At 37.3% G+C, this 27,604-nt stretch overlaps 1 gene segment (V, D, J or C); it reads right to left on the reverse strand.

Annotated features, from left to right (window-relative positions):
- Positions 1-5,730: 5,730 nt before the first annotated feature.
- LOC107506557 lies at positions 5,731-12,963 on the reverse strand. The segment is given in 4 exon segments: positions 5,731-5,849; positions 7,581-7,644; positions 12,277-12,662; positions 12,824-12,963. Coding segments are annotated over 4 exon segments (633 nt in total).
- Positions 12,964-27,604: the final 14,641 nt, after the last annotated feature.

The following is a 27,604-nucleotide window of genomic DNA, read 5'->3' on the forward strand; positions in this document are numbered from 1 at the left end:
GCCTCTCCCTTTCTTAGGCCTGTGTATCAAGATATTTAACCTCCAGTGCTCAGGCGTCTAACACCAGGGTATAGAGGTCCAGGACGTTAGAGGAGAAGGTGGCATTTACCTTCAGGTTTGGGTGTCCAGACACAAGCCTAGTGCTTTCTTTCTCCCTTCTCCTCATTTTATCGCATGAGCTCTCTGACAAGCTTCCAGAAAGATTCAGTATCATCTGGCCTTTGAAATAAATACAATTAACTTTCATATTAATATACCTCAATTATATATTTTATAAAACTGAATCTCAAAATCAAAAAGTTCTCCATTTTGCCTGAAGCTTGAATTATTTGAGGAGTGCGTTTTGGAGGTGGATCAATTTAAAACTCATTTAATTGTGATTAAACTGTGGTTCTTGAAGCCCATTGCCACTATCTCTGCTGTCATCCTTTGAATCTTGTTTCAATTTAGAGCTTAGGGTATGGAGGTAAAATTAAGGCTGCCCTGATCTCAGAAGGGCTCTTTCTTCCTTCCTATTCCCCACACCTAGATATTTTGGAGATGCTGTGATTCTTCTAACAATTCAGGTTTTTCTACAAAAGTCCCATAGTGCAGAAGTAGTATGCCTTTGTCAGTCCTTGAGCTGAATGGGGCAATGTTGAAATAAAACGACTCAACACTACAGAGTCCCCTAAGTGCTTTGTCTGGTGCTGTGAGGGATATAAAAGTGTAAGCACATTTCAAAAACTGTATAACCTTTTTAGAGCGATAAGATATAAACTTATCGACAGACAATTCAGTAGAGAGAGCTCAGATGAGAATGAGTTCTACCCTTGAAACTGGGATCACTGGTTTAAGTCACTTCACCTCTTTGAACCTTAGTTTTTTTAAAATCTCTAAAGTGAGATTAATTCTCTGTACTTTGTCTTGCTCATAACATTATTATGAGGAGCTAATGAGTTAATGTGTATGAAAGTGCATTGTAAAATTAGGAGGTGCAACTGAAATATTAAAATATATATATATTAGGTAATTTATGTAGTCAAAGGAATTAAAGTGGCCCTGCCTGCTACCTGAGAATTGCACTTTGATATTAATCATCAGTCATCTGCCCTTCCTCTCTCAGGACCTGGGTCTTGTCCTTGTGGGCCAGCTGCAAGTGGGAGTATTTACCAGAAGGCATCTAGATCTCCCTGTGTGGGGTGACTTTGCAAACAGTGTCAAGATGTCCCTGCCTTTTCAATAAAGTGAGCTTTGATTCTCTTCTTGAAAAATATGTCAAGAAACAGCTTGGTATTTTAAAAAGAGTACAGAATTGAAAATCTGAAGTTGGCCCTAGAACCAAGTTGGCCTTTTATATTAATAATGGTCATCATGAATTGAGTCCCTGCCATGCCAAGATGCCATGTTATGTATCTGTGCTAGATTTATGTATATGTATGTGTGTATATTTAATTCTTTAATAATTTTATATATAATATATATTTATATTTTTATTTCTTTACTCAACTCCATGAGGTAGGTTCTAATATTACCATTTTACACAGGAAGAAACTGAAGCACAGATAGGTTAAAGAATACATCAAAAGTCAGGATTTGAATTTAGAAAATTTTAAATGTTTAGTTTTATTAAGGAAAATTTCAAATGTATACAAAGGATACAGTATGAAACATTAAATCTTCATGTACTCATCACTCAGTTTCATCAATTATCAATTTTTGGTCAATCTGGTATCATTTATACCCCCATTTACATTTCCTCATCCATAGTTTTTAAAAATCCCAGGTATCATAGTCTTCAATTATTTTAGTTCCTATCTCTAAATTTTGATTTTTAAAAACACAGCCACAATGCCATCCTCACACTTAAAATTAATACTTTAACGCAATCGAGTCTCCAACACGTGTTCAAATGCCAATTATTTTAGTTCGTTTGATTCAGAATCCACTTAAAGGCCTCACATCGTGATTGCTTGCTATGTTTTTTAAGCCTCTTTTAGTCCATAGGTCCCCTCATCCCATTTCACTCCTTGTAGTTTATTGTTGAAAAAAACCAGGTTTGTCCTATGTAATTTTTCATACTGTGGATTTTGTTTATTGTATACTTTTGATGAGCTTAATACTGTCCTCTATCCTTTGTGCTTCCTGTAAATTGGTGATCGTTTCAAAAGGGCAGTATCTTTTTAAATCTAGTAAACAACAAACAAAGATGGTTTTCACTTATTTAGGAAGCCAGTTTGATGGAGTTACTATTTCACGTCCCAGCAGATCTTGTTTCTCTCTGTTTAGAAATGCTGATGAGGACTGGAGAGAACAGAGTAATGACAAACGCAGGGGATTCCACCCCACCTCAGAGGGTAGTGCTGCCCACTCCCAAGGACATCTAACACTGATGGACAATTTTACTCTTTTTCAAAGAAAAGGAAACTTTTGTTATGAAATCAAATGTAAGGGTTTTTGAAGAAGACGTGGAGGGTGGGCACCCAGCTGTTGAACCCGCACCCCACTGTGTGGAAGAAGATGGGAGCGAGGGCAAGCACAGCAGCACATGGATATAATGGACGGGTTGCACTAGGCGCCAGGTAAAAGGCAAACTGCTCCACATAGCAGACTGAAGCAGGATGAGGGGTCAGGTTACATGGATTACATGACATATATGCCTAATATTTACTTTCATTCCCTCTGTTAAAAGCAATACAGTGAGTCAGCTGTAGAAAAGGAAACCGGATAGAGCACTGAGCAAGCAGTAGATTCTCATTCATTCATTCATTCATTCATTTAAAAAATTTAAATTTGCATTACTTTGCTTCCTTTGATTTAGGACAAACTCTAAACCAAGAGCACTGGAACCATTGTGCAGTAGACATATTGTGTGCAGAATCGAATCAGAGGCTCAGAGGTGTGGGGTATGTGGGTGACCAATTTCAGGGAACACCTAAAAGGGGAGAAGCATTCTGAAGAAGTAGCGGGGGCTGGAGCCTGAAGGCTGTATCTTACAGACTTATTCTCAGGGGCTATTTTAGGGGCTATTCACAGGGCCCCAGATATCCTGCAGGTTGTGAAGGCTTCATATCCCCAACCCCCTATCCAGAGGTTCCCTATATTATAGCTTCTGTGTTGGCCTGTCCATATTTAATGAGCTTGCAGCCCGACTTGGATGAGACTTAAAAACTCAGAGACAAAGCCTCAATCTTTGGATGACCTTTCAGGACTCGCACTCTATTTGGGAGAAACCCTCATTTTTCATCCCTCTGATCCTGAAACCCAGTGCTGGTTAAGACTTGCACCTTTTTTTTAAACGTCTGGACATCCCCACTCACTTTCATTCTGTTCTTGGCACCTGTGAGCTTTGTCATTTGTAACCCTGCTCTAGATCAAACTCTCTGATATCAAAGGACCTCACCCAGTTTCAGTGTTCATAGTTTCTCAAGTGCCAAGTGAATTGTCTTCATTTTACAAGGGACATTGGACGTCTCTGTGACTAGAAAGTAGGTCTCTCCACCTGCCTTAGAACTTCACAGGAGGACCTGTGTCCTCTGGAGATCCAGCCAGTTAGTCAAAGTTCAGTGTGAACTTATGCTCACCAAAAGGGCATTGTCTACATGTCTTGATTCTGCAAAACTGAGGAAAGTATGTCTAATGCCTTGTAAAAGAAACTATAAAATCAAATTCAAATAAAAACTTCTTACATTATGAGTCTGTACCTATTCTCTCCTCCCTCCTCTTTTCTCCTCTTCTTCTCCCTCTCCCTCTCCTACCCAGCTACATAGAACAGCAGCTCCTGGGGTGAAAGTAAGTGACTTCCCAAGTCGCTCTCCTCTCTGCCTGCTCCCTCTGACTTCCTGTTATCACCGAGACATTATCATGCACCATGTGGAGTACCATGGCAATTTCTATAACAACCAATGGTCATTTCCTAAATAAAGGGATAGCTAGTAAGTGTTAGAAACTCAAAAGGGACAGTGGACTAAGGGCTCCTGCGAAGCTAGTAAAATTTTGGAAAGGGCTGTTCAACAGCAACTTTCTGATTAAACCTCCATGTGTTATAGATAAGGAAACAGATTCTGAGAAGTTCACAACTTGCTTAAATGTCACATAGGTATTTGTGTAATAAGCTCTAAAACTTCAGTGCAATGTTCTTTCTGCCAACTATACTATACTGCATACCACAGGAAAATGATACCTCTGATAAAGGCAGAAACTGTGTCTGTTTTGCTAACTAATGTTTCCCCAATGCTTGTCATAAAACTAAGTATCTTTTGAACTAATGAATAAACTATATTTGAATTATTCAAAGTGGGGCACATGTTGTAATAAATGAAATTACGGGGGAAAACAGCCTTAGTTCAACGAGATGCTATAATTCAGATTTGTTTGTCTTGTGGATTAGCTTATATATTTTAATGAATAATTTAAAATTTTACTTTTAAGTTCAGTTCATATTGTTAATGGCAAATTTGCACAGATTTTTAAATCAAAAGAGACTATGTTAAAGTCATTACATATTCAAACAGAACTTTTGACCTCTATCCAGATAATCTCATTTTTATAGAGAATTTTTTATAGAGATCTTCCAATCTTTATAGAGAAGCTAGGAATCCGGTTTTTAATGGGATGTCTGATTTTTAAATGTTGACAACTAACTGAGAGGTTTTAAACACTAGTGTGGAACAGAAAGTAAAACCCCTTGCTTCTGAGAACCTATTGAAACATCTGTAAAAAAAAAAAAAAATACACACACACACACACACACACACACACAGGAAACATACATAGAGACAGGAAGTAGACACTGGACAATACCAGATGGTTCCTGGTTGCCATGCAGCTGCCGCCTGGCCCTGGCTGCTGGAGGAGGGGCGAGGAGGGGGGGAGGTGGAGAGAAAGCAAGAGACTCATGAGGTTAAGACAAATTCCCACTTTAAACATCTGCCTCTAAATGAAAAGCATTTAGGTGCTCTCTAAAAATTATGACCATGTCACAAAAAGAAGAGTCAAAGAAAGGTACTTTGGGGAACATTTCAAATCTATTCTACTGTGCAAGAGGTCATTAATATGATTATGGAGAGAAATCTAAATTAAATAATTTATTTTACCTCATTGAATAATGATACTATTTCCTTTTAGAAAAATCAGTGAATAAAATCATTTTTATTACAAGTACATTAAAGTATTTGATATGAACGCATAAATGTATGAATGATTCTGAAGATTTAAATAAATTAACAACACATTGGTAGGGTCACCTATCTGGTCTAAAGATAATTAGATCAATCTTCCACTTCAATAAAACCAACACAAGATTAAAAGTTTTGCTTGTCTTTTTGTTTTATAATTTTTAAGATGCTTTATATTCTATCTTAATGTATTCTTAAGAATAGGAGATAGATATGCTTTTAATGGATGAACTATCTAGACATTCTATATGAATTGAACTAAGTTTCTTTACCAAAACCCCACCTGTGCTGACACAGCCCCTGCTTCACCCTGTCTGTGATAATCTCTCCCCAGAGGCCTTATCTCATATTAACAATTTTGTGGAGCTCCCTCGGGCACCCACATCACTGTGGCTTCTCTCAAAGCACAGAAATACACTGCTGAGTCTCCAACTTGCGAGGATGTGATGGTGAGGTCGATGGAACTGGCTGATTTCTGGAAGTTCAGAGAATATTGACCCTCTGTTGTACTTTGTTCATTATAAGACTCTTGGTGAATAAGGTAAGTCATTTCCCCACTTGGCAGTTGTTTGTACTAGAATAAGTAATAGATGTAACTGCTAGTCTCATATACACAGTCCAAGGTTGCAGCCTCGTCCTCCATCACAGCAATTGCAGACTGGGCCTGAGTTACCTTCTGGGTCATGCTCGATCCTGCAGGAAAGAGAAAAAACATAGACTGACCCCTTATTTGTCACCATGAGGGTATAAGGGAGGAAGTGGCTTAGGGCCCAGCACTCTGGTTCCATTGCCCATTATCCTCCCTTTTTAACCTCATCGAACAATAATTATCTGCTTCTCCCCACAGCCTTAGGGACTGAGAGGAGCTTAAGTCCTATGTTTGTGGCCATCCTTACCAAGACAAATAGAGGCTATGACTGTTCTCAGCACATTGGCGATCAGCATAGTGGGAGCTCTTCCCTTGAGTGAAATGTCCTCTGTTCTGTCTCAAATCCAGGTCTTAATTCTATACCCTGTGCTTAAGAGGAAAAGGCAAGGTACTGGGCTATATGATGCTCTGCCCTCACACAGGAAATAGAGTTAGCAGATATAGAACAAGTGTATCATGTCACATGCTTCCTGTGTAGGTAGAAAATGCTAGACTCCCGAGCATCTATTTTTTCTAGTGATATATTGCCCGCAATAATAAACACACTCTGGTGGGGAAACCTTTCTAGAATTGCACAGATTTGGGCCAATTCATGACTTTCTTGGAAACAACAAAATCCCATTAAATACTATGCAGGAGGGATATAAACTGGAATACTGTCCAGAGGAAACATTTGAGGATATGCGAAAGAATTGTACACAATTGCATTACCTCCATTGGACATGAAATGTGGTAGGAATAGTATTTTGTTTGCTATTGGCTTGATGCATTGTCCTGTCAAAAAGCCACGGCCATCACAGTAGTTAAAAACCAATTTGATTTTCTGTTTACTACCTATGCCAGTTTAATGTATCTCTATACAGAGAACGAATTTCTTGGGAACAGTTATATAAGCTTTTGTCCTCACACAGAATCTTTGCGTTTCTTATCATCTCCCAATCTTCTGAAAAACTGGAAAGTACAAATGGAATATTAAAACTGAAATAAATTACTGTATCAGACATTCCTAAATCCAATGGGCTAACACATTTTTTCCCTTACCTCTTATGGGCCTGCATTCTTCCCCTCGCAAAGTTACATGTTGTATTGCTAAGAACGGGTCACTGATAGGCTCATCTAACTCAGAATGTCCCCATCTATACATTTTTAATCTTTCACACTCTCAACAGGAAAAATATTCCCATGATACCCAGTCCTTTTACCAAAATCCATAGGTTGCTTTTCTTTAATCAGCATTTGCATGACCTAAAACATTTGACTGGGTTCTCTGAAAAGAAATTCAGAGAGATTGCCATTGTGCATTGCGACCTGTAACATGACTTTATTAGGTACTATTTACTACCAGTTCAGTAGACTAAAGTACAAGAAATTGATCCTTGGCTGCATGTTTCCCAACTAGGATGACATCCTTAAATGACAAGAGTTGAAAAATTACATTAGAAATCTTTAAATGCAGTTCTACAGGCATCGTCAGAAGCAGACAGCTCACTAAACGTGAGTACTCACTCAAGATCCTTGAAACAAGCATATAATTACATAAAGTAGGCATCTTTACCCAATACCCTTAGAAGAGAGTTCTGCTAGATGATCAGAACCTCTGATTGTCATACTCTCCTTTGCGTTCTTCCACTTTTCATACCTTTACAAGTATATCCACTTTGGTACTAGAATGTTTGATATTTCTGATTTAACTGACTTTGTTCTCTTACTAATAAAATAACTTGCTTAGGTACAGTCTTTACTTAAGATAATTCCCATGCTAATGCTATAGTTACCTCCTACAAAGCCATTGTTATGCAGCAAAGTAAAGACTTGTGGGATGTCATTCAATGCCAAGTTCTGGAGAAGCCAAAAAATAACAATAACTCCTTTGGTACTGCTAGAGTGAATTGATAGAAATTCTTCATCAATAGAAATTCAAACACTTGAAATGATGAACTAGGCTAATAAAATTTACTTAACAGTTCAAAATGCCAAGCGTAGAAAAAACGGAGAGATTTTGGCAGGGATGAAAATCATGCATGTGTCCAGAGGCAAGTGCTTCCTCCCACCAAGGATCAAATATCCTGAAAGGTTATGTGTTGTATGGTTCCATCAATGTGACACTCTTAAAAAGATAAAAATATAGAAGAGACAATGTTTGTAAGAACTTATGAATGGATGAGTGTGTGATTACAACAGGAAAGCAAAAAAGAATTTTGGGGAGCAATGGAGCTGTTCTGTATCATGATCATGGGACAGTTACACATCTATACAATGTATTCAAATTCAAAATTTAAAATTCAAATTCAAAATTGTACATCAAAAAAAAATAGGCAATTTTTCGACATGATTATTTAAAAATACAAATTAAGATCACTGAGATCAAAATAGCAAGACAGGAATTTTCTACCGTCTTTAGCCCCCTACCCAAATTACCAATATTTACAATCATACACTAAATAAAGTGTCCAGGAGTCCAATAGAGAAGTTACTCTGTGGGAGAAGCACACTGTCGGAGCAAAAATATCTGAGCTTGGAAGCATGAAAAGGATAAGGGGAACAATCTCACTCTACCCTAGTCACGCCTCCCTCCATGCAGCACAGCTCAGTGCCAAGAGAAATCTTCCAAGCCTTGATTTTTTCCACAGGGAAAAATGAGAACATGTGAATGAGCGCCTACCTCCTCAGGACATTGGGGGGTGCTGCCAAAGAGACCTACCTCTTTCTTGCCCCATCCACAATACTGAGCTGTGCTGTCCAACGTGGAAGTAGGAAACACCTCTGAGAACAGCTGCCAGGGCTCTCAGTGGGCATTAAAGGGACAAGAATCCTACTAACCACAGAACAGTGTTCATCAGAAACCTGCCCACGAGCTGTTAAGACATTCTCTTGCAGATTCTCACAACCGGCTATAGGCACCCTAAAGGTTTAGCACCTCACCCACACACCATCCCACTCAGTGGCCAGCTTCCAGTGCACACAGGAGGGCAATGAGAGTGAACAGTCGCAACAGGCTAGTGAGCATGCGCAGAAAGTCCTTCCTCCCCTTTCCCCCCCTCCCACCCCCGCCCCCTGCAGGACTGAGAGAAACCACAGCAATTTGAGCCATCAGCACTGTGGCATGGAAAGCAAGCAAAAAGGAGGCTGTCAACACCTGGTCTGGCTTTGCAGGATCAAGAGAGGGCCCTACGTTTGTCGTAAATTTTCCAGAGGCAGTAGGAAACCAATGCACAAATCTTGGTGAAGGTTTCAGTCTTGACGGCGTCTAAGTAAGTACTAACTGCACATTCTGCACACACTGAACACTTTGCCTAGAGCATTTCTTCTTCTCCAATTCGATAATTCTCACCAAAATGTGATAAAGCAGTTAAGTCCATAGTCACTGTGACCTCTTTGTCTTCCAGTTTGGTTCAAGGAGAATAAATCAATAAAATAGAAGCCATGCATCCCTCTCCCTCCGCCAGTCTTGGAGGAAACAGATCCATCAAGAGTCACTTTTCCTTCACGGGTCAGGAACTGTAGGTGCAGTGAGGAACGTAATAAAAGCCATTGAGGTGCTGGGCTACAATACTGGCCTTTCTTAGTCAGATCTTATAAACCTAATTTAATCTAATGGCTTCCTGATGAGAACAAACCAGTTAGCTAATAACCGACAACCATAATTCTGCCAAGATGGATCATCTCACCATTCCAACCACCAATTATATCCAACCTCAGAAAGAATATCAGCGACCTTGAAAATAGCCTACTCTTCACCAGGGGTGGGAGAATTAGAGAATTAACTATTAATGCAACATTTCCTTCATTTCATTGATATATCTATAACACTAAAAGAGATAACTTTAAAAAGAGTTATCTCTTTTAGTGTTATAGATATATTAAAGAACATTACTGGTAGTTATGTTCAATTCAGTCAAATGATGAAAATGAGGCAGGGAGATCTGTAACAAGCTATCTCTAAATTCACCATTAGTCCAATGCCTTTGCGCAATCTACTAATAATAGTAAAGTGGCTAAAATATATATATAAAAATTGTCCCATATACCCAAGAAAGTAGGATTTCATGGTTCATCAGGGTAACAAAAAATAACAAGTCTAGAAATAAATTAAATTATCTTAAAACAACAGAGCTTTATTGAGGGCAACAAAAAAATCACATAAATGAAAAGAAATAGTATTTTCTTAACCAAAGAATCTAATATATACCATAGAGTTTTGTTGTGCAAAAATCAATTTATAAATTTAATTATATCACAAAGCTTAAGTTAAAAATGTGGATAAATAGCAGAAATCACATCACCTACTGATTGATTATAAGCTACATGAAAAAGTTCGTGCTGGGTATTGCAGCCATAGTAGTGAATAACCCACAACTCTCTCTTCTAAATTCTATGAGAGAGTAAATGTGAACAGATACATATAGAATTTGGTAGAAGAGAATAGATTTGTTAGTCTAATCCAAAGCTTCCATTCTCGAATAATTTCGTATCCTAATTTCTCAAATGTACAAATGATATATGCCATCACTGGGCTCTAAAGGAAAACGTAGGTCACATTTTCTTAAAAAGGGAGTGGTCAGAGTACATAGAAAGGACTCACATTTTACCACAGATATAAAATAAAATTATTATAAAACTGTAATTTATTATAATCTCTCACAGAGCTATTGATAAGCAGATGTTTGGGGAATACTGAATTCAAGATATACTATTAATTAAGAAATAGATATTGGTGGTTGCAAAATAGTCACAATGACGTAAATTACAGCAAAGGGAAGACACTCAGTAATATTGTAATAACTATGTATGGTGTCATGTGGGTATTAGACAAATTAGTGGTACACCTAAAACTAATATGATATTAACTGCAAACTGTAGTTGAAATATAAAATATAAAATAAAAAATCATGTTAAATTTAAAAATGAAGCAAATTAAAATAAAAATTGATGGTAGGAGTAATGCAGATTTTACCAATATTATCTGATTACAGAATTATTGAATTCATATTTTTGGTATTGTACATATTCTCCACGTTATGCATATAATGTTGTATTGTATAACCAGCCTAATGATAGGTGCTGTTTTCAAAACACAATGCTTAATCAACAGGAAAAATTGATCACTCATAATTACATCATCAATAGCTGTACTTTAAGGATCAGGAACTTGCTTTTGAAGCTTGCTGCTTAAAAATAGATTGTTTAAAACACCCTGTTCTCTGTGAGTTACACTTGCTTCCACCTTTCATGGAACATGTTGTGAGAAATGCCTGCAGTCCTGGCGGGATGCCTGGTGCTTGGAGCAACATGGTCATCAGAAGCAGATGTGGACTTGCACACAAGGACACATTGCAGGGAGGGTGCACATGCCTGATCTATTCTGGGACTTCATGCTCTAGGGACAAGGATAAGAAAAAGAGAAGAAGTAGCTGATAACACGGTGGTAGGGACTAGAGAAAGAGGTGATAGCTGAGAACACAGAGGTGGCTTTGAGGCTGAATCTGGGAATTAGCTGTAGCTTATATCCAGCTTGTATCCTCTGACCTTAGAGTAACTATTATTTAATCACGAAGCCAGCATTATTGTGAAACTTAATAAAAAGCCATAGAGACAGGGGTGGGGGATACTAGCATTGCCATTCCTTGCCATTCCTCCTCTCCCTTATCCATGTTAGTAAAAGCATTTCCAGACTCTGACTCTTCTTCCTAACTGTCTCCGCAACAGAACATGATTAGGAAAATAACACTGTTTGTGATCATTTAGAACTAGAATACCTTTTTTATTTCAACCAAGAGTAGACATTTATAGACCAGTTAAATGTTGTATGGCATTCTAAGAACTTGACATAATTTTCTCAACTATGTTGGAGTAAGTACTTTTTTACCCATTTTACATAAGGAGGCTGAGGCACAAAAAACTTGCCCAACGTTACAGGGGCACAAAGATTCAAGATTAGGGAGTCTGGTTCCGTAATCAGGTCTCAATAATTAATGTTAAATTGCGTCATATTCATGGGAACAGATTAAAATCCCTTTGTATTGTGTGAGCACATTCAAGTTATTCTGTTGCTCCCTGGATATTTTCAGTTGGATGTGGCAAACATCTTAAATTCAACATAGTCAAAAGGCAGTTGATCACATCCCATCCAGGCTGCCTTCAGTTTTCTGGGATAGCCATAGCTATAGTATTCATGTGTTTGAAATGACACCCTAACTTCTTGTAAAAAAAATGTTAAAAGACCATCCCTAATAAGGATTGCGATATTGATACTAAGGAGATACTATGGGACAGAGAGAAAACAAATGTGAAGTCATCCTTAAAGCCTCAATTTCAAAATAAAACATTACTGACTTCCTTCAAGAATCCATTACACAAAAGTCACCAACAGAATGTTCTACTCTTTCTGGGTCATCTTGAATCTAACCTATTTATTACATGTTTTTAACAAACAACGTATTTGATTCTATTTGCAAACAAACACGATCTGACAAATGCTGTGCTTGAAGTTCTGTCCCTTCGAAGAAGGGGGCGCTGCTCCACTCGCAGGTTTGCGCACAGCTTGCAGGTGCCTGGGAAGCACTGTGGACTCGCTGCACAGAAGTAGACAGCTGAGTCTCCAGGCTGGGTGGCTTCGATGCGCAGGGAGAGCTGTTTCTCCGCCTTCTTCAGTGTAACAGTGACTCTTCCATCTTTTTTTTCGTCCTTATTTGAACGAATATCTATAATGAACTGAGGACCTTTTCCAGCTTCTTGCTTATACCAAGGAAAGTATCCTGAGGCACTATCTGAATAAGTACAGGTGATAACAGAGCTGTCTCCCTCCTGGACGCTCAGGATGGAAGGATGTTGATCCACTTTTTCTCCTCGGATGACCCCTATGCAGAAAGAAAAGTCAGAAAAAGGAGAAGTGTTACTAGATCATTATGCTTCAGAATTTTCCTGTTCTACAGTAACTAGAGGAAACCCGAATAAAGCCAGTCTGGACTTCTAAATAATACCGCTAATACACTCTGATTCTCATAAACCCTCAACTCACAGTCCATCTGCAGCCACAAGGACATGAATAAAACTATAAAGGTTGTCTTCAGCATTCTTCCCATTTAGGATCCACTATGGACCTGTAATCTAGAGACAGAGGAGATTCTTCTATCATCAAAATATCCCTTCTTTTCTCTAACAAACATAAGAGTTTCTTACATGCACTACTCAGCCAATAGGAGAAGGGCTATGCTCCTCTATAGGCTATTCATTTAGAATCCACCAAAATGAACCTTCCACATATTCAGCTTCAGCAGAGGAGCACTACCACCTTGTGGTCACATCTAAAACTACTGAAATTGCTGGTTCAATGTTCTCTGACCCTGTGCCTATAGGGACACAGAGGCATTATGGCAGCAATAAGTCAAACAAAGTAAGCTTTAGATCAGAGATCAAATCAAGAAAGAATGTAGAGAACAAGATTTCAGTCTCTGACCTCTACTGACTCATTGTCTAAATGTTGGAATGAAACAGATGCTGTAGGCACTTTACCACGATGGCCGGGGTTCACATGTTTCTGTCAGAAAAGTGCCATTATTCACTTTTTAATTTATTTTTTTAAATTATTTTTTAAAGTGGCATTGGTTAATGAAATCCAATAAGTTTCAAATGTACACTTTAACAATAAGGCATATATATGTATTTACACTATGTGTTCACCTCCCGTAGTTAGATTTCTTTCTGTCGCCATATATTTGACCCCCTTTATCCCGTCTATCTCCCCCCATCTCACCCCGTACAATCTGGTAACCACTAGTCTATAGTCGATGTCCATGAATCTCTGTTTGTCTGTCCTGTTCATTTGTTGCTTTTAGGTTTATATCCCACGTATAAGTGATAGCATGTGATTAGCAACCTTTTCTGTCTGGCTTATTTTACTTAGTATGATTATTTTTAGGTTTATCCATGTTGTTGTAAATGGTAGTATTTCATCTCTTCTTATGGTGAGGAATATTCCATTGTATATATGTACCACAGCTTCTTTAGCTAAACACCTAGCCTAGGATACTTTAGTTGCTTTCATGTCCTGGCCACTGGGAATAATGCCGCTCTGACCTTGGTGATTATTCACTCTTTTAAACAAAGAAAATATATAACCTCCTTTCTCAGCTAAATCCATTATGGAGAAAAACTGAGTGAAATGATATCAATGTGACTAATGTAAAAGGAACATGTAAGTCAAAGGTCAGAATAAACGAAGATCATTCGGTATTTCCAGTGCCTGTTGTCTCAGACTGTCCCTCTCAGCTGGTCTTGTTCTTCCCTTGACCTTCCTATTCCCAGAGAATTTGCAGTACTAAAAGTCAAAATGAAAATCTTCCCTCACTCAAGATGACTGTGATAAAAAGTAAAGGATTAAATCTCAGTGATAAGGGAACAGAGAATATCTTCCATGAGTTATTAATATTTCGACAATAGAAAACAATATGATTCATAGATTGGGTTGATTTACAATGAAAAATCTGACATGCTTTTAAAAATCCATTTCAGTGCTCTGTGTCTTATGTTCTGCAAAGTATTGAAAGAGTACAGGTTCTGAGGCTGCAGATTCACAAAATATAACCATGTATGAGTTGATTCTTGAAGTGCTTTCATATTTTCATATCAAAACAAATGGCTTGTCCTAAAATGTAAGTACTGACACGTATCCTTACTGGAACATCTTCTAAAAGATAAGTCAACTCTCCTGCCATGGATTCCTGCTTCCCAGACTATTGCTGACTCAGATCCCATACTCCATCATTTTCCTCCTGAACTCTACTATAGTATTCTAATAAATCTTCTTTGATAAAGACCTTCAGGCCTGTGAGTTTTCAGAATTATTTTTCTCTGCCAAAAACTCTTTCTCATACACTTTAACTTCTTGGAATTTTTTGATAACCTCTCTGAGAATACATCTAGGGAAGTCTAAATATTGCCTGTGTCTGCTAAGTGAATAGTACAAATCAGAACTGACGTTAAAGAACTGATCATGAGAAACAGTCCTTGGGAATGCAAGATGGACCCCTTTGGAGAAATGGGAGCTCCTCCCCTAATTTGAACTCAGTGGTCCTTTGGATTTACAAAGAGTAAATCAATCTCTCTTCCACATCTTACGCCCTTATAGATTTAAAGACAGCAAAGCTGAAGAATATTACTCACTATATAAATATAAGTGTATATATAAAACGTGTGTGTGTGTGTGTGTGTGTGTATAATTTCCTGATATTGAGGATCTTCCATTCTCTCACCCATTCTTCATATGGTAAGATTTCTCAAATTCTTCTCTGGACAAATTTTCCTCCTTTGGAAGACAGATGCTTAGATCAATACATGCCCCTCTGAGTCATGGCATGCAGAACTGAAGAGAATGAAGTGAATGTGAGCATCTCGTGAAAACTAGTGTTTTATGTATTAACCATAGCACAGATACAGCCATGTCTTGGACAAAATTCCTGGCTCCATGATTATTTCCTAGAATATTGCTTTAGTTATCATCAAACCTTGGCCTGGATAACCTTTATTTATCATCTTCTCAGACTGCCAGCGGCATGATTCTTCTAATTCCAGTTATCATTTTTGCTGACAATGTGTGAGTTATGCTCATTATACTCATATCCTGCCTCAAGGAGTTTCTACCTACCTGGGATGTTGAATATGTTTGCTATCTTCAGAAAAGTCCTTAGTATATATCCATTGTTGAGATATTGAAGATGGCAGCATCATCTTTGGCTTACTCCTACAAAAGTCTGAGTGATGCTGGTAGTGGTTTATTGGTAGAATAAAGCGGCTCAGCCTGAGTCTCCTGTCCTTCCCAAGATAACAAACATTTACATGAATTAGAATTCTCCATTTGAGTCTTCAAAATAATCGACAATCTCACACCCAAACTGCAGAGATCTATACAGCTGGGTTAAACTAGACAGATTCTCTTTACTAAGCAATACAATCCTGCAAGAAGAAAGCAAAAGAAAGAATGTTAAAGAAAGGTGAGGAAATCCAATCTTCTTCTACTCCTAGCTTGTACACTACTGGCATGTTGAACTTACTTTGTCTTTGTAAAATAAGGTTGAACAAAAGGATTTCTTGGAGCTCTAAAATTATTTTTATTGAGGACTGGTCATGTGCAATGTAGAGTGGTGTGTGAATGGGAAGGAATTGTTTTCTATTATGGAACCCCAAGGTCATTTTCGTGTTCCCATGAAGTCTAGTGAGTCTGAGATAGCCCCTAACCATATCTAGTGCCTCTTCAGTGACAGAGACGGGGTACTCGGGGTGAGTTCTTATCTAGTTTTTTACTTTTCCTTTAAGATCACTATTGGATCGAGAGGACCCTAAGTTCAGAGTAAAATGAAATGAAATGGGATTTTGCCACTGAGTGTAAAGATCCTCACAGGTAATAATATAGAGGTGGCTCCATGACTGAGCCATGGGTGAAAAGTATGTTCTTCTGGAGACTTATTTCTTATATGTGTATATATAGTGTATCATATAAATCCTATAGGAAAAGGAGAAAGAAAATCTCCACAACTGGGAGAACCTGGAGGAGTTGGTGGAGCTTAATAAAATGCAAAGCAAGAAGGACTTCCTACAACAATCCAATTGCATTCTGCCTTCTGGCCATTCACCTTGCAAGGTTAGTTTGGGGGTATAAAATGCCCAGCCAAGGCTGGCCATGTTATTTTTGAAATCCAGTGCAAAATGGAAATAAGAACTCTTTTTCAGAGAAGCCGTGGGAAATGACATTAGGTAATGTTTCTAGTGGAACACATTTCTAAAATTCTTTAACTCTTACCAATGAGTTTCATTTCAGATGAGTTTAATTTTTTTTAAATCTATTTTTCAGTTATTTTATGGTAACAGGAAAAGAAAGAAGTACAGAGAGTTCCAATATACATCCCACCGCACACATGAACTTTCCCATGAGAGTGGTATATTTCCTATAATTGAAAAACATACATTAACACCTCATTATCACCCAAAGTCTAGAGTTTACATTAGGGTTTACTCTTGGTGTTGTACATTCTATGGGCTTACAGAAAAGTATAATGGTATGTGTCCATCATTACAGTAACCCAGAGACTGGTTTCACATCGCTAAAAATCCTCTTTGTTCTGCCTAGTCATCCCCCCTCTCCCCTCAACCCTTGGCTACCACTGTTGTTTTTTTTTTTTTTAGTCTCTCCACAGTTTTGCCTTTTTCAGAATATCATATAGTTGAAATCATACACTATGTAGACTTTTCAGATTGCCTTCTTTGATTTAGTAATGTGCTTTTGGTTTTCCCTGTCTTTTCATGGCTTGATAACTCATTTCTTTCTGATACTAAATAACATTTCATTGTTTAGATGCACCACCATTTATTTATTCTTCATCTACTAAGGACATCTTGGTTGCCATCAAGTTTTGACAATTATGAATAAACCTGCTATGGACACCACTGGACAAGTTTTGCACAGACATAACTTCTTAACTGCTTGGGGTAAACACCCAGAAATGCCATTAATGGATTGTATGGTAATAGCATGTTTACTTTTGTAAGAAACTGCCAAGCCACTTTACAAAAATGTTCATGTACACATTTTCATTTTGTGATAATCTATTGACAAAGTTTACTGCACCCCTTTGCTCCTTCTCAGAGTCCCAGATAGTGAAAATTATGCACAGGCACAGCAGGTGGCCCTGACAACTGCTGAACTCACTCTCCCTGCTGGGATCTTGAACCTGAGCCTACATGTGTTCCTGTCCTATATCCTGCCCATTTATCTACTCTGCCCACACATATTTCAACCGCTTATGGGATTTCTCTTAGAAAACAGAAGTAAAAACTCTTAAATCATTAAGAATTTCAAGAGAGTGATCACAGAGCATTAAACCAAAAGCAGGGTTCCTTCTGCAACTTCAAAGGTCACATGCCTGAGAAGCTGGCCCTGCTCTCAGCATTACCAAAGTCTGCCCATTTGTCTTCATCTTAATGTTCAAATTCCCAGACCTTCCTATCAATGCCCTACATTAATACAACTTTAAGCTTCAGCTTTGGTTGCCAGAAATCTTTGTCTCTGGCTACACCAAAAAAGGGGTTTTTTTTGTTTTTTGTTTTTTGTTTTTTTAAGAATAGTTCTGGAAGGTTTCTGCTTCCTTCCTCAAACTGTGAAGAATATTATGTACTCATGAGTAATAGTCACTCAAAATGCAAGGAAAAGACATGGATTTTAATGGAACAGAATGAAATTTCCCTGAGCTCTTCAATACAAGTTGTTCTTTATAAATGACCTAAATAGTACCTTCATACACTGCAGGTGGGAGTGTAAATTGGTTCAGCTTCAATGAAAAACATTATGAAGCCCCCCACCCAAATAAGGATAGTCCTCCCATATAACCCAGCAATTGATAATACTAATTGGCAAGAAGTATGTACAGCTATGTTCACAACGGCATTGCTTATAATAGCCAAGACATGGAAATAATATCAGTGTCCTTTGAGAAATGATTGGGTAAAGAAAAGGTGTTACATATATGCAATGGAATATTACTCAGCCAATAAAAATTATGAAATATTGCTATTTACAACAACATGGATGGATCTTGTCAGTATTATAGTGAGTAAAATAAGACAGATGGAAAAGAACAAAACCATCTTATTCCACTCATATGTGGGATAGAAAACACAGAGCAACAAATGAACAAACAAGACATAAGACTGATAGACACAGACAACAGTATAGTGGTTACCAGAGGGGAAGGGGGGTGGGGCAGGATTAAGAGGGTACAGGAGGTCTAATATATGAATGATACAGGAGACTAAATTGTAGGTCATGAGCATACATGCAATATACAGATGATGTATTTTACAATTGTACATCTGAAAACTTATATAATGTAATTAATCAATGTTACCCAGTAAGCTAAATTTAAAAGAAGAGACCTAAATGAATATTGAGGGTGGTGATGCACATATTAACATTATGCAAATTTATTGATAGTAATAGTTCAAATTAAATGATTCTAAAGAGTTTTTACATCAGGTAGCTCAGAGTATAAGGTCTCATGTCACCCAAGTTTCATTAATTCAGTAATAATTTGAGTTCAAGCAAGCAGCTTAGGCTCTGCAATCCTCATTTTATTCATGTGTAAAAAGCAGAGACTACTTAATTCCTAAGTTTTATCAATACTGAGATAGATAATAGATGTAGTAAATTAGATGAATGCCTGATCCTCAATAAAATTATTTTTGTTATATTTCTATTTCTAGGACTGAATAACTTTTCTATGAACATTTAAAAAATTACATGCACTTTCCTCTTTTTATGGAAAGTAGAACCATCTGCAGTTAGCTGAAAAACTGAGTCATCTCTTTCTATATGTTGACCATCACAGATTTTTCCAAGCCTATTCCAGCACAGGAATTCACATGGAATTTATGGGCTACCTGCAAGAGGATTTTTTTCAACAGGGCACTGGATATTGGCATCTTTATCAATTGTCTTAATGGTTTCGTATGAGAGCTTTTTACCTGTTGACAGATTTTGGGGTAGAAAAAGGGCAAAAAAAAAAATACAAGTGATATGACAGTCCTGAAGACTCTAATTTTAAGAAGGAAAACAGTGCTGAAATATAAATTTGAAAACCCAGATATGTGCAAAGGCGACTGTAGGGGCAACACACAAGCCCCATGGGAGTGGTGGGGCTGGAGGCCCAGCTGCAGTTTGGGTACAGGCTGCAGATCACCTAGGAGCACTGTGCCTCCACTGCACAGAGGTAGGTGGCTGAGTCCTTCAGTTGGGAGGCCGTGATATGCAGGGTACTGTACCGTTCCTTAGAATTCAATGTGCAGCTTAACCTTTTATTTTTCTTCATCCCTGAAGTCAGGAAAAACAGACTGGTGAGTCTGCCCCCAGGATCTTGTCGGAACCACTGCAGAATGTTCACAGTGGCAGAAAAACTGCACCTCAGAGTAGCGTTGGTCCCCTCCTGGAGACTCAGGAATGAAGGACTCTGCTCCACCTCCAGTCCTCTCACCCCTGCTTGGGAAAAGTAAAACAGACACAAATGATGTCACTGGGGACTAATGATGCAGTTCTAAAACTGAAATATCCCAAGGAGCACCCAAGCAGGACTGTCTAGGAGCTCCGAGCAGCTCTCTCTTCTCATCCTCCCACTGTCTCCTGTTAAACACTCCCCAGGCCCCCATGTGGGACAGAGCCGACTCACAGCAAACCTGGACCCACAGAAGCCCCAGCAGAGCTCCCCAGTGTCTCTCCATGACTCCTTGCCCAGTCACTGTGGTGCCTTTGCCCCTGCTCTGGAGGGAGTAGAGTCCTAGATCAGACAAATGTTGTCTTTCAAGTTGTTAGGTTCCACCAGACTCACTGAGCACCAGTCACATCTGAGCCTTGTCATTCAAGTAACAGGAAACTCCACCCACAGTGGCCCAGTCAGATGGCACAGTCATCTCTCCAAAATAGTGGTGTCAACAGTGCAGGAGTGTAAGGGGAAATATTTCCAATGCTCGAAGGAATAAGGCTGTTTTTTCAAAAACCCTCTATGTAAGCCGAGTTTGGGCAATATGTGTGAGGACAAGTAGTTGTTTCTAGAAGAATCAGTGTATCGAAGGCTATGTAACACTTTAAGAAGTGACCCCGTTTGCCAAATTGTGTGATATCATGGAGAATTTAAGATTCAGTTATATAAAATTCTAATAAAGGAAAACTATCTGACAACATGTATTGTGTATTGCAGAAGTAAATACATTTTCTTGAAATCTGGAGAGCTCTGGAAAGCAAGATACACTGCCACCATCTGCGTGGAAAATTATTCCATCAAACATTTTATTGGTAAACAATTAGGTATGTGTAAAATATCCACTCTTACTTAATTTCCACCTCTCTGTTCCAACTCATGGACACCCTGTTGACTCACACAGCTGATTCTGATGCGACCACACTTTGCCGCTCAAATTAAATATTGTCCTCTTACTTTCCTTGTATTTGCATTTATATGTTTTCCTTCATCTTCTCTTTATTTTAGTTCATTCTACCTTCAGGAAGATATATGAAAAGTTAGGATATGAGGTCTAGTGGATTACTTTCTAAGTCCGTAGGTTTGGGACATTTTAGTCATAGCAATTAAAAAGTTGAAAACAGCTTAAATAGATGTTCTCTGTTGAACTTCCAGATTCCCAATTAACGCTAATGTCCTATCCCAGATGCCTCTGCTGAGAACCATCCTCGCGAAAATTCATAGCATAAGGACTCTAGCTTTCTAAAGATCACATAGAGGGGCACCCGAAAACCTGACACAAACTTTACACCAACACTATTACCATTCCCTTCATCGTAGCTCTTTATAATTTGTCTCACAGCTCACTGGTCTTCTGTCTTAACTGTTAAACTCTTTAGACCATCAGAAAGTAATTTCTAATTAGTCCTACAGTGCCCTCTAGTGGGCAGAAACCATCAAGAAAGCCCACTCCACACAAACTAACTCAGCTGTCAGGCTACCCCAGTTTCATCACTCCATGTTTCCTGATGGTCAGAATACAAAGTAACTGCCTAGATTAAATGCAAACAAAACAAAACGAAACATATTTTACAGGACACACAAACTATAATTTAGGAGAAGACCATCACACAATGGCATGAGTGTTCCTTTCGGACCAAGTATTAGGTACCTGACCTAAGCAATGCTCTGCAGTAAGGGTGACACACTTTCCAGGCTTTTGTGAACCACAGAATACTGGAACTTTATTCACAACCAGTGATTATTTTCTCTCTCTCTCTCTCTCTCTCTCTCTCTCTCTCTCTCTCTCTCTCTCTCTCTCTCTCTCTCTCTCTCTCTTCCTCATAACGTGTTCATGGTAAAGGAGTCTAGAATATAGTTGTTCAAATTAACCACTATGAATGTTTTTCATACATGGGATTATAGCTTGGTGCTTTCTATATGACACATTTTTTAAAACTACATTTGGGCTTCCACATAATCATTCAATTATGAAGCTTTAATTCACAAGATTGTAGAGGCGAAGAACAGAAATGAGAATAGTTTTCAGATGCACCCCAGGATCCGAAGAGTCTGTACATCCTATAAATTTGAACCACATTCACTGGCCCAGCACTTTCTAGAATAAAACTTGGAGAACCTTCCAATAAAAAAAAAAAACAAATACACGAGCAGTAATATGGAAACCAAGATTTCCATATAAATACGGTTGAAAAAACTTATCGTTTCCCCCTTATCCTCATAGAAACAATCTAAATAAGTAGACTGAGAAGAGGAACACATGCCTTGTCTATAATTTTAGTGAAACTGAGAGAAAGAATCCAAATATTGTAAAAGCTGCCAAAATCAGATAAGCTCGCACTAATACACGTGTACCGAACAACAGGTACAATGAACTGTCTCAGATCCATGAGAAATCATTCCTTTTCCAATTCTTCAAACCAGGCTTAACAACATGTTGAGCCATTTAAGATTTCATATGAAGAATTACATTAATAGACTTTCAAGTACTAAGGTAATCATTACATTCCTAAAACAAAGTTAACTTAACTATGTTGTATTTCATGTTACGTGCATGTATTTTTCCCTCCTAATATTTTTCTGGATTCTTTCAGTACTTTTTCAAATAACATGGTGGTTTTATCATTGATTTTATCATTTTCCTTTGATCAATTTCTTTTACCTTTGATGCCTCCAACTGTATTTTTAAATTTTATTTCCTTGTTTATTTTCTAATTTCTTGAGTTGTATGTTGAAGTTATTTCATTTTAGTTTAATGAAAATGTATCAACCAGACCCACATGACCTGAGTTAAGTGTTAGATCTTTCATTCCATGGATTTATACACTGAGATAAAACTTTCCTACTGTGTCTTTATAGAATATCTGGACCCTGAGAAAGATTTTACCTACCAGGAAGGACTCCTGGTGGCTAACTGGGCTCGAACTTAAAATACAGAGCTTAGTAGCCATTTGTAAACAGGGGCCTCTCATGCAATCCATATTTCAGGGAAAAGCCTATACTAAACTGCTTACTTCTCACACTGAACTGCCTTCCGACACTGTGTACCTGCGCCTGAGGCAACATTTAGAAAAAAGTTCCTGGAATTGTATTTCAACCAATAAGACTGCTACTTCTGTCCAATCACACCTGCGTAGCTATATCCTCATTAACATTCTCACCAACCAATCACAGTGTCTCCATTCTGAACACCAGGACAGTGCTTTTTGAACCAATCAAACTGTGTGGATTTGGAGTCCTTATTTGCATGAGGATAGACCAATCAGAGAACAAGGGTTGGGACTTCTTTCTATATAAATCAGCTACATTCTGCCTCAGAGAATGCAGTATCCCTTTCTCCCTAAGACTGGAGACTGCATTTTCCTGTAGAGCTAAAACACAGAAGGCGGTGGGTGGGGCATAGTGGACCTCACTGGAGGGCCTCCTCAGAGCAGTGCTGTTCCACGACCCCTGTGTTTCAAAATTGAGCTATAACATTGTTGAGCTGTTCCACGGCTGTTCTCACAGATGTACCTTATCACAATTGAGCTGTTTGCATTGAATAAAGTTTCCTTCTTCACCACATCTCAAATTGGGGATTCATGTTGGTTGTGGAATTGGTGTTAACATATTAAAAGTAGAGCATTTCTTATTTTCTCCTGCTTTAGTATTCTCAATTGCTAACAAGACATTGCTTTAAAAATCAGTATTCAGTTGCAAATTATGCATCTTGTTCAGCACATCATCATATATTAGAATATTTATTCTAGGAAGGATTACCCTTTCATGTCTCACTTCAAAATTAAAATGTGAAGGAATCTGTGTCTTAAACATTTAAAATTATTACACTATGAAGTTTATATGCCTTTGCATGCTGAAGATTTCAGTCCTACATTAATCCTTGAGGTACATAGGACAAATAGCCTAAACCCCCTCTCAAGTGTCACAGCACCTGAAATTCCACCCTCAAAAATGTTTCCCCTTGATACTAATAAATGAATTCAGCAAAATTGCAGGACACCAAAAAATACATGGAAAACTCATTTGCACTTCTATTTGCACTAATAATGAGTAATCTGAAAAAGAAATTTAAAAAATTCCATTTACAATTATATTTTGAAAATAAATTTATTCAAGGGAGCTAAATACATGTACACTAAAACTACAAAATCTTGTTAAAAGCAATTTCAAAAATACAAATAAAGAAAAAGACACTTTCATTCATGAATTAGAATACAACATTTTGTTAATAAGTCAATACTACCAAAGGCTATCTGACATTTAATGCAATTTCTATCAGAATCTCAAAGGTATGTTTTGCACAAAAAGGAAAATCCATCCTAAAATTTATATGACATCTCAAGGGACTCCAAGTAGCCAAAATGACTTTGATAAAAATTAAGTTGGAAGTTTTACACATCTTGATTGTAAAATTTATTAAAAGTCTACAGAAATCAAGACAGTGTTGAGTTGGCATAAAGACAGACATATAGACCAATGGAATAGAATAGAGAGCTCAGAAATAAGTCTTTGTACACATGATCAGATAAACTTCACCTAGGATCTCAAGCCTCTATAATGGGGAAGGGACAGTCTTTTCAACCAGTAGTGTTGGGAAAACTGGAAATCTACATCAAAAAAAAAATAAATTGAACACTTACCTTACACCATACACAAAAATCAACTTCATACGGATAAAAGACCTAACCATAAAGCTAAACCCAGAAGAAAACATGAAGAAAAAGTGTCATACACTAGACATCAAAAAAGAAAGAAAGAAAGAAAGAAAGAAGTTAGATTGCATTAAAATTAAAACCTATAGATCAAAGGATATAATCAACAGAATGAAAAGACCACCTACATAATGGGAAAATATATTTGCATATTTTATAACTGATTAGGGTTTATCATCCAGAATACAAAAGACCTCTTACAACTCATAAGCAACAAAACCAAGAAACCCAATTTAAAGATGGGTAAAGAACTTGAATAGTTATTTCTCCTAAGATATCTAAATGGCCAATAAGTACATGAAAAGATGCTAAACATCACTAATTAGTAGGGAAATGCAACTCAAAATAACAATGTGATACCACTTAAAACTCATTGAGATAGTTACTATTAAAAAAATAAAAACAAAAAACCAGGGGATGGCTCCATAGTGTACTGTATGCATGTCTACTTGACATGCAGAAGGTCCTGGGTTTGTGCCCCAGTGGGGCCACGGACCATACCCCGGGTGCTGCAGGCCCCCCACCCCACCTTCCCCCGTGCACCTGGCTCCAGTGACCCATCTTAGCGTGTTGAAGGAGACTCCATGCCTTCAGAGATCCAGTTCTTAAAGGGAGTCGGCAACATCCATAGCTCAGGGGTAGAAACAGGGAGGGAAATATAGAGAGGAAAAAATAAATAAATAAAATTAAAATTAAGTTTATAAAGAAAAAGAAAACAAGTGATAACAAAACTGTGGAGAAATTAAAACCCTTGTGCAATGATAGTAACATGATAAAATGGCACCCAGTATGGAATACACTATGGCAGTTCCTCAAAATAATGAAGATAGAATTGTCATATAATCCAGCAAATCCATTTCTGGGTATAGAGCTCCCCAAAGTTGAAAAAAAAAAGTTGTACTTGAAATATTGAGATATTTGTACACCCATGTTTATAGTAGTATTATTCACAATAGGCACAGGTAGAAGTAACTCACATGTCTATCAATAGATGAATGGATAAGCAAAACTTGGAATGACATACAATGGAATATTATTCAGCCTTAAAAAGGAAGGAAATTCTCATGACAGGGTACAACATAGATGAACCTTAAAGACGTCATACTAAATTAAATAAGCAAGTCACAAAGAAAGACAACTGCTGTACTGTTCCTCTTGTATGAGGTACCTAAATTTGTCAAATTCATAGACACAGAAAGTAGAGTGGTGGTTTCGAGGGTTTGAGGTGAAAAGAAAAATGGAGAGCTATTCTTTTAATGGGTACAGAGTTTCAGCTTCGCAAGTTGAAAAGAGTTGTGGAGATGGATAGTGGTGATAATTTTACAATAATATGAATGTACTTAATACCACTGAACTGTACATTTAAAAATGATTAGATGGTAAATTTGATGTTATGTCCATTTTACCAAAATTAAAAATAATTTTAAAAACTTTTAAAAACAGACATCCCTTTATGACTTCTACTCTACACATTTTCAAATATAAGAGGAAAACATACAAGATCATTTATCAATCAACCATTATCAACCAAATTTTAAGACACCGAGAACACAGGGTTAAAGATGAAAGGAGGAAATAGGACAGAATAAAGATTTGGATTGTGGAACATTAATTGAGCATAGCAGGCCTGAGATTGTACAAAATGAAACACATGAAGGCATGAAATGTTGCTGGAGGAGTGGTAACAAGAAGACAAGAGCAGGAAAAAAACAGCAGAATTTGTACTTGGCTCCTTCACCATATCCTCTGATAGTCAACAAGAGTTGATCACTTTATGGATGAGATTGGCAGGAGGTAGATAAACCAATACTATAAAAATTGAGCTCTTCCAGATTTTAATAAGGCAATTAAACGCAATGAGCTCTCAGCAGAAAGTTTGTCACATATTAGGCACGCAATGACATTTTAAAAAATACATGGATACATGTAATTGAATAAATAACTTTTATTAAGAAATTAAGCTGCATTATTCTGTTAATACACTGTCTCTTATTTTTTAATTTTTTTAATTTGATATTTACATCTCTACTCAAGAGTGAATAGTTTTTATTGTGCCATGTTTAGTAGATGTTGTATTAAAATTCATTAGTTCCATAAAATGAAATTTATAGTTAACATAAGTAAGAATATGTTGCAAATTATCTGTACTTGAAAGTTAGAAACTCTTAGCTGCACAATCAATGTGATTTTTAAATAGCCTTTTTCCTACATGGAATGCCAATAAAAATAAACATAAAAAAGTTTAATTAAATGTGAGCATAAAGAAAAACCCTGCAAAGTACAATGAAAAACATTGAAAGTCTTTTTTACAGAAGCACAACATTTTCAAGAATTAAAATAAAAATGGAAAAAGATATTTTAAATGTTAAGAAACTCAAAAGTAATCCAAACTTTCTGGTTTTCAAATATTTTCTTTCTTGTTTCTTTGTATCTTTTAATGAAGAAATGTTGAGCATCAGTAAAATGGCACAGAATTTTTATCATTTAAATTAAAATATAAAAGTATAATTACCCAAATGGAGGGGAAGATGGGTAAGGAGAAGCAGTTACAGTGAGGAACAATTTACCCTCACAGGGAATACAAGTTTCTGTAAAACTATCATCTCAGGTTTGCATAAAATGACTCAAAGAGATTAATGGAAATAAAGCTTGCAAAAATATAATGAAAAGAGAAATTCGATGTATTAATGTGGTGGAGATACATATTAGGAGCAAAAGGATGCCTAATTATGGACAAATGAAGAGGTTTGTGTTTCTACCAGGAAGATCCCCCACAAGTCGCTCAAATCCCACTAATATTTGATCATTTTTTGCATAAGATTATTTGGAGGAAGGTAAATCTGAGTTATGGAAATTGAGTCCATTTATGCCAGTGTCAATAAGATGGAATGAGCTCTGAGCAGTTTGTCATATAGTAGGCACCTTAGAAAATAAAATTGAGTACTATTGACTCACAGAAAACAAACCTAAATTAAACCAATTCATTAAGAAGTAAAAAAAAAAAACCAAAAAACAGTATGATATACAAAAAGAGTAAACTCATAGAGAGATTTCATGACTTTCCTTACT

The sequence above is a fragment of the Rousettus aegyptiacus genome, unplaced genomic scaffold, assembly GCF_014176215.1.
Source record: "Rousettus aegyptiacus isolate mRouAeg1 unplaced genomic scaffold, mRouAeg1.p scaffold_m13_p_3, whole genome shotgun sequence".
In the NCBI taxonomy this organism is placed as follows: Eukaryota; Metazoa; Chordata; class Mammalia; order Chiroptera; family Pteropodidae; genus Rousettus; species Rousettus aegyptiacus.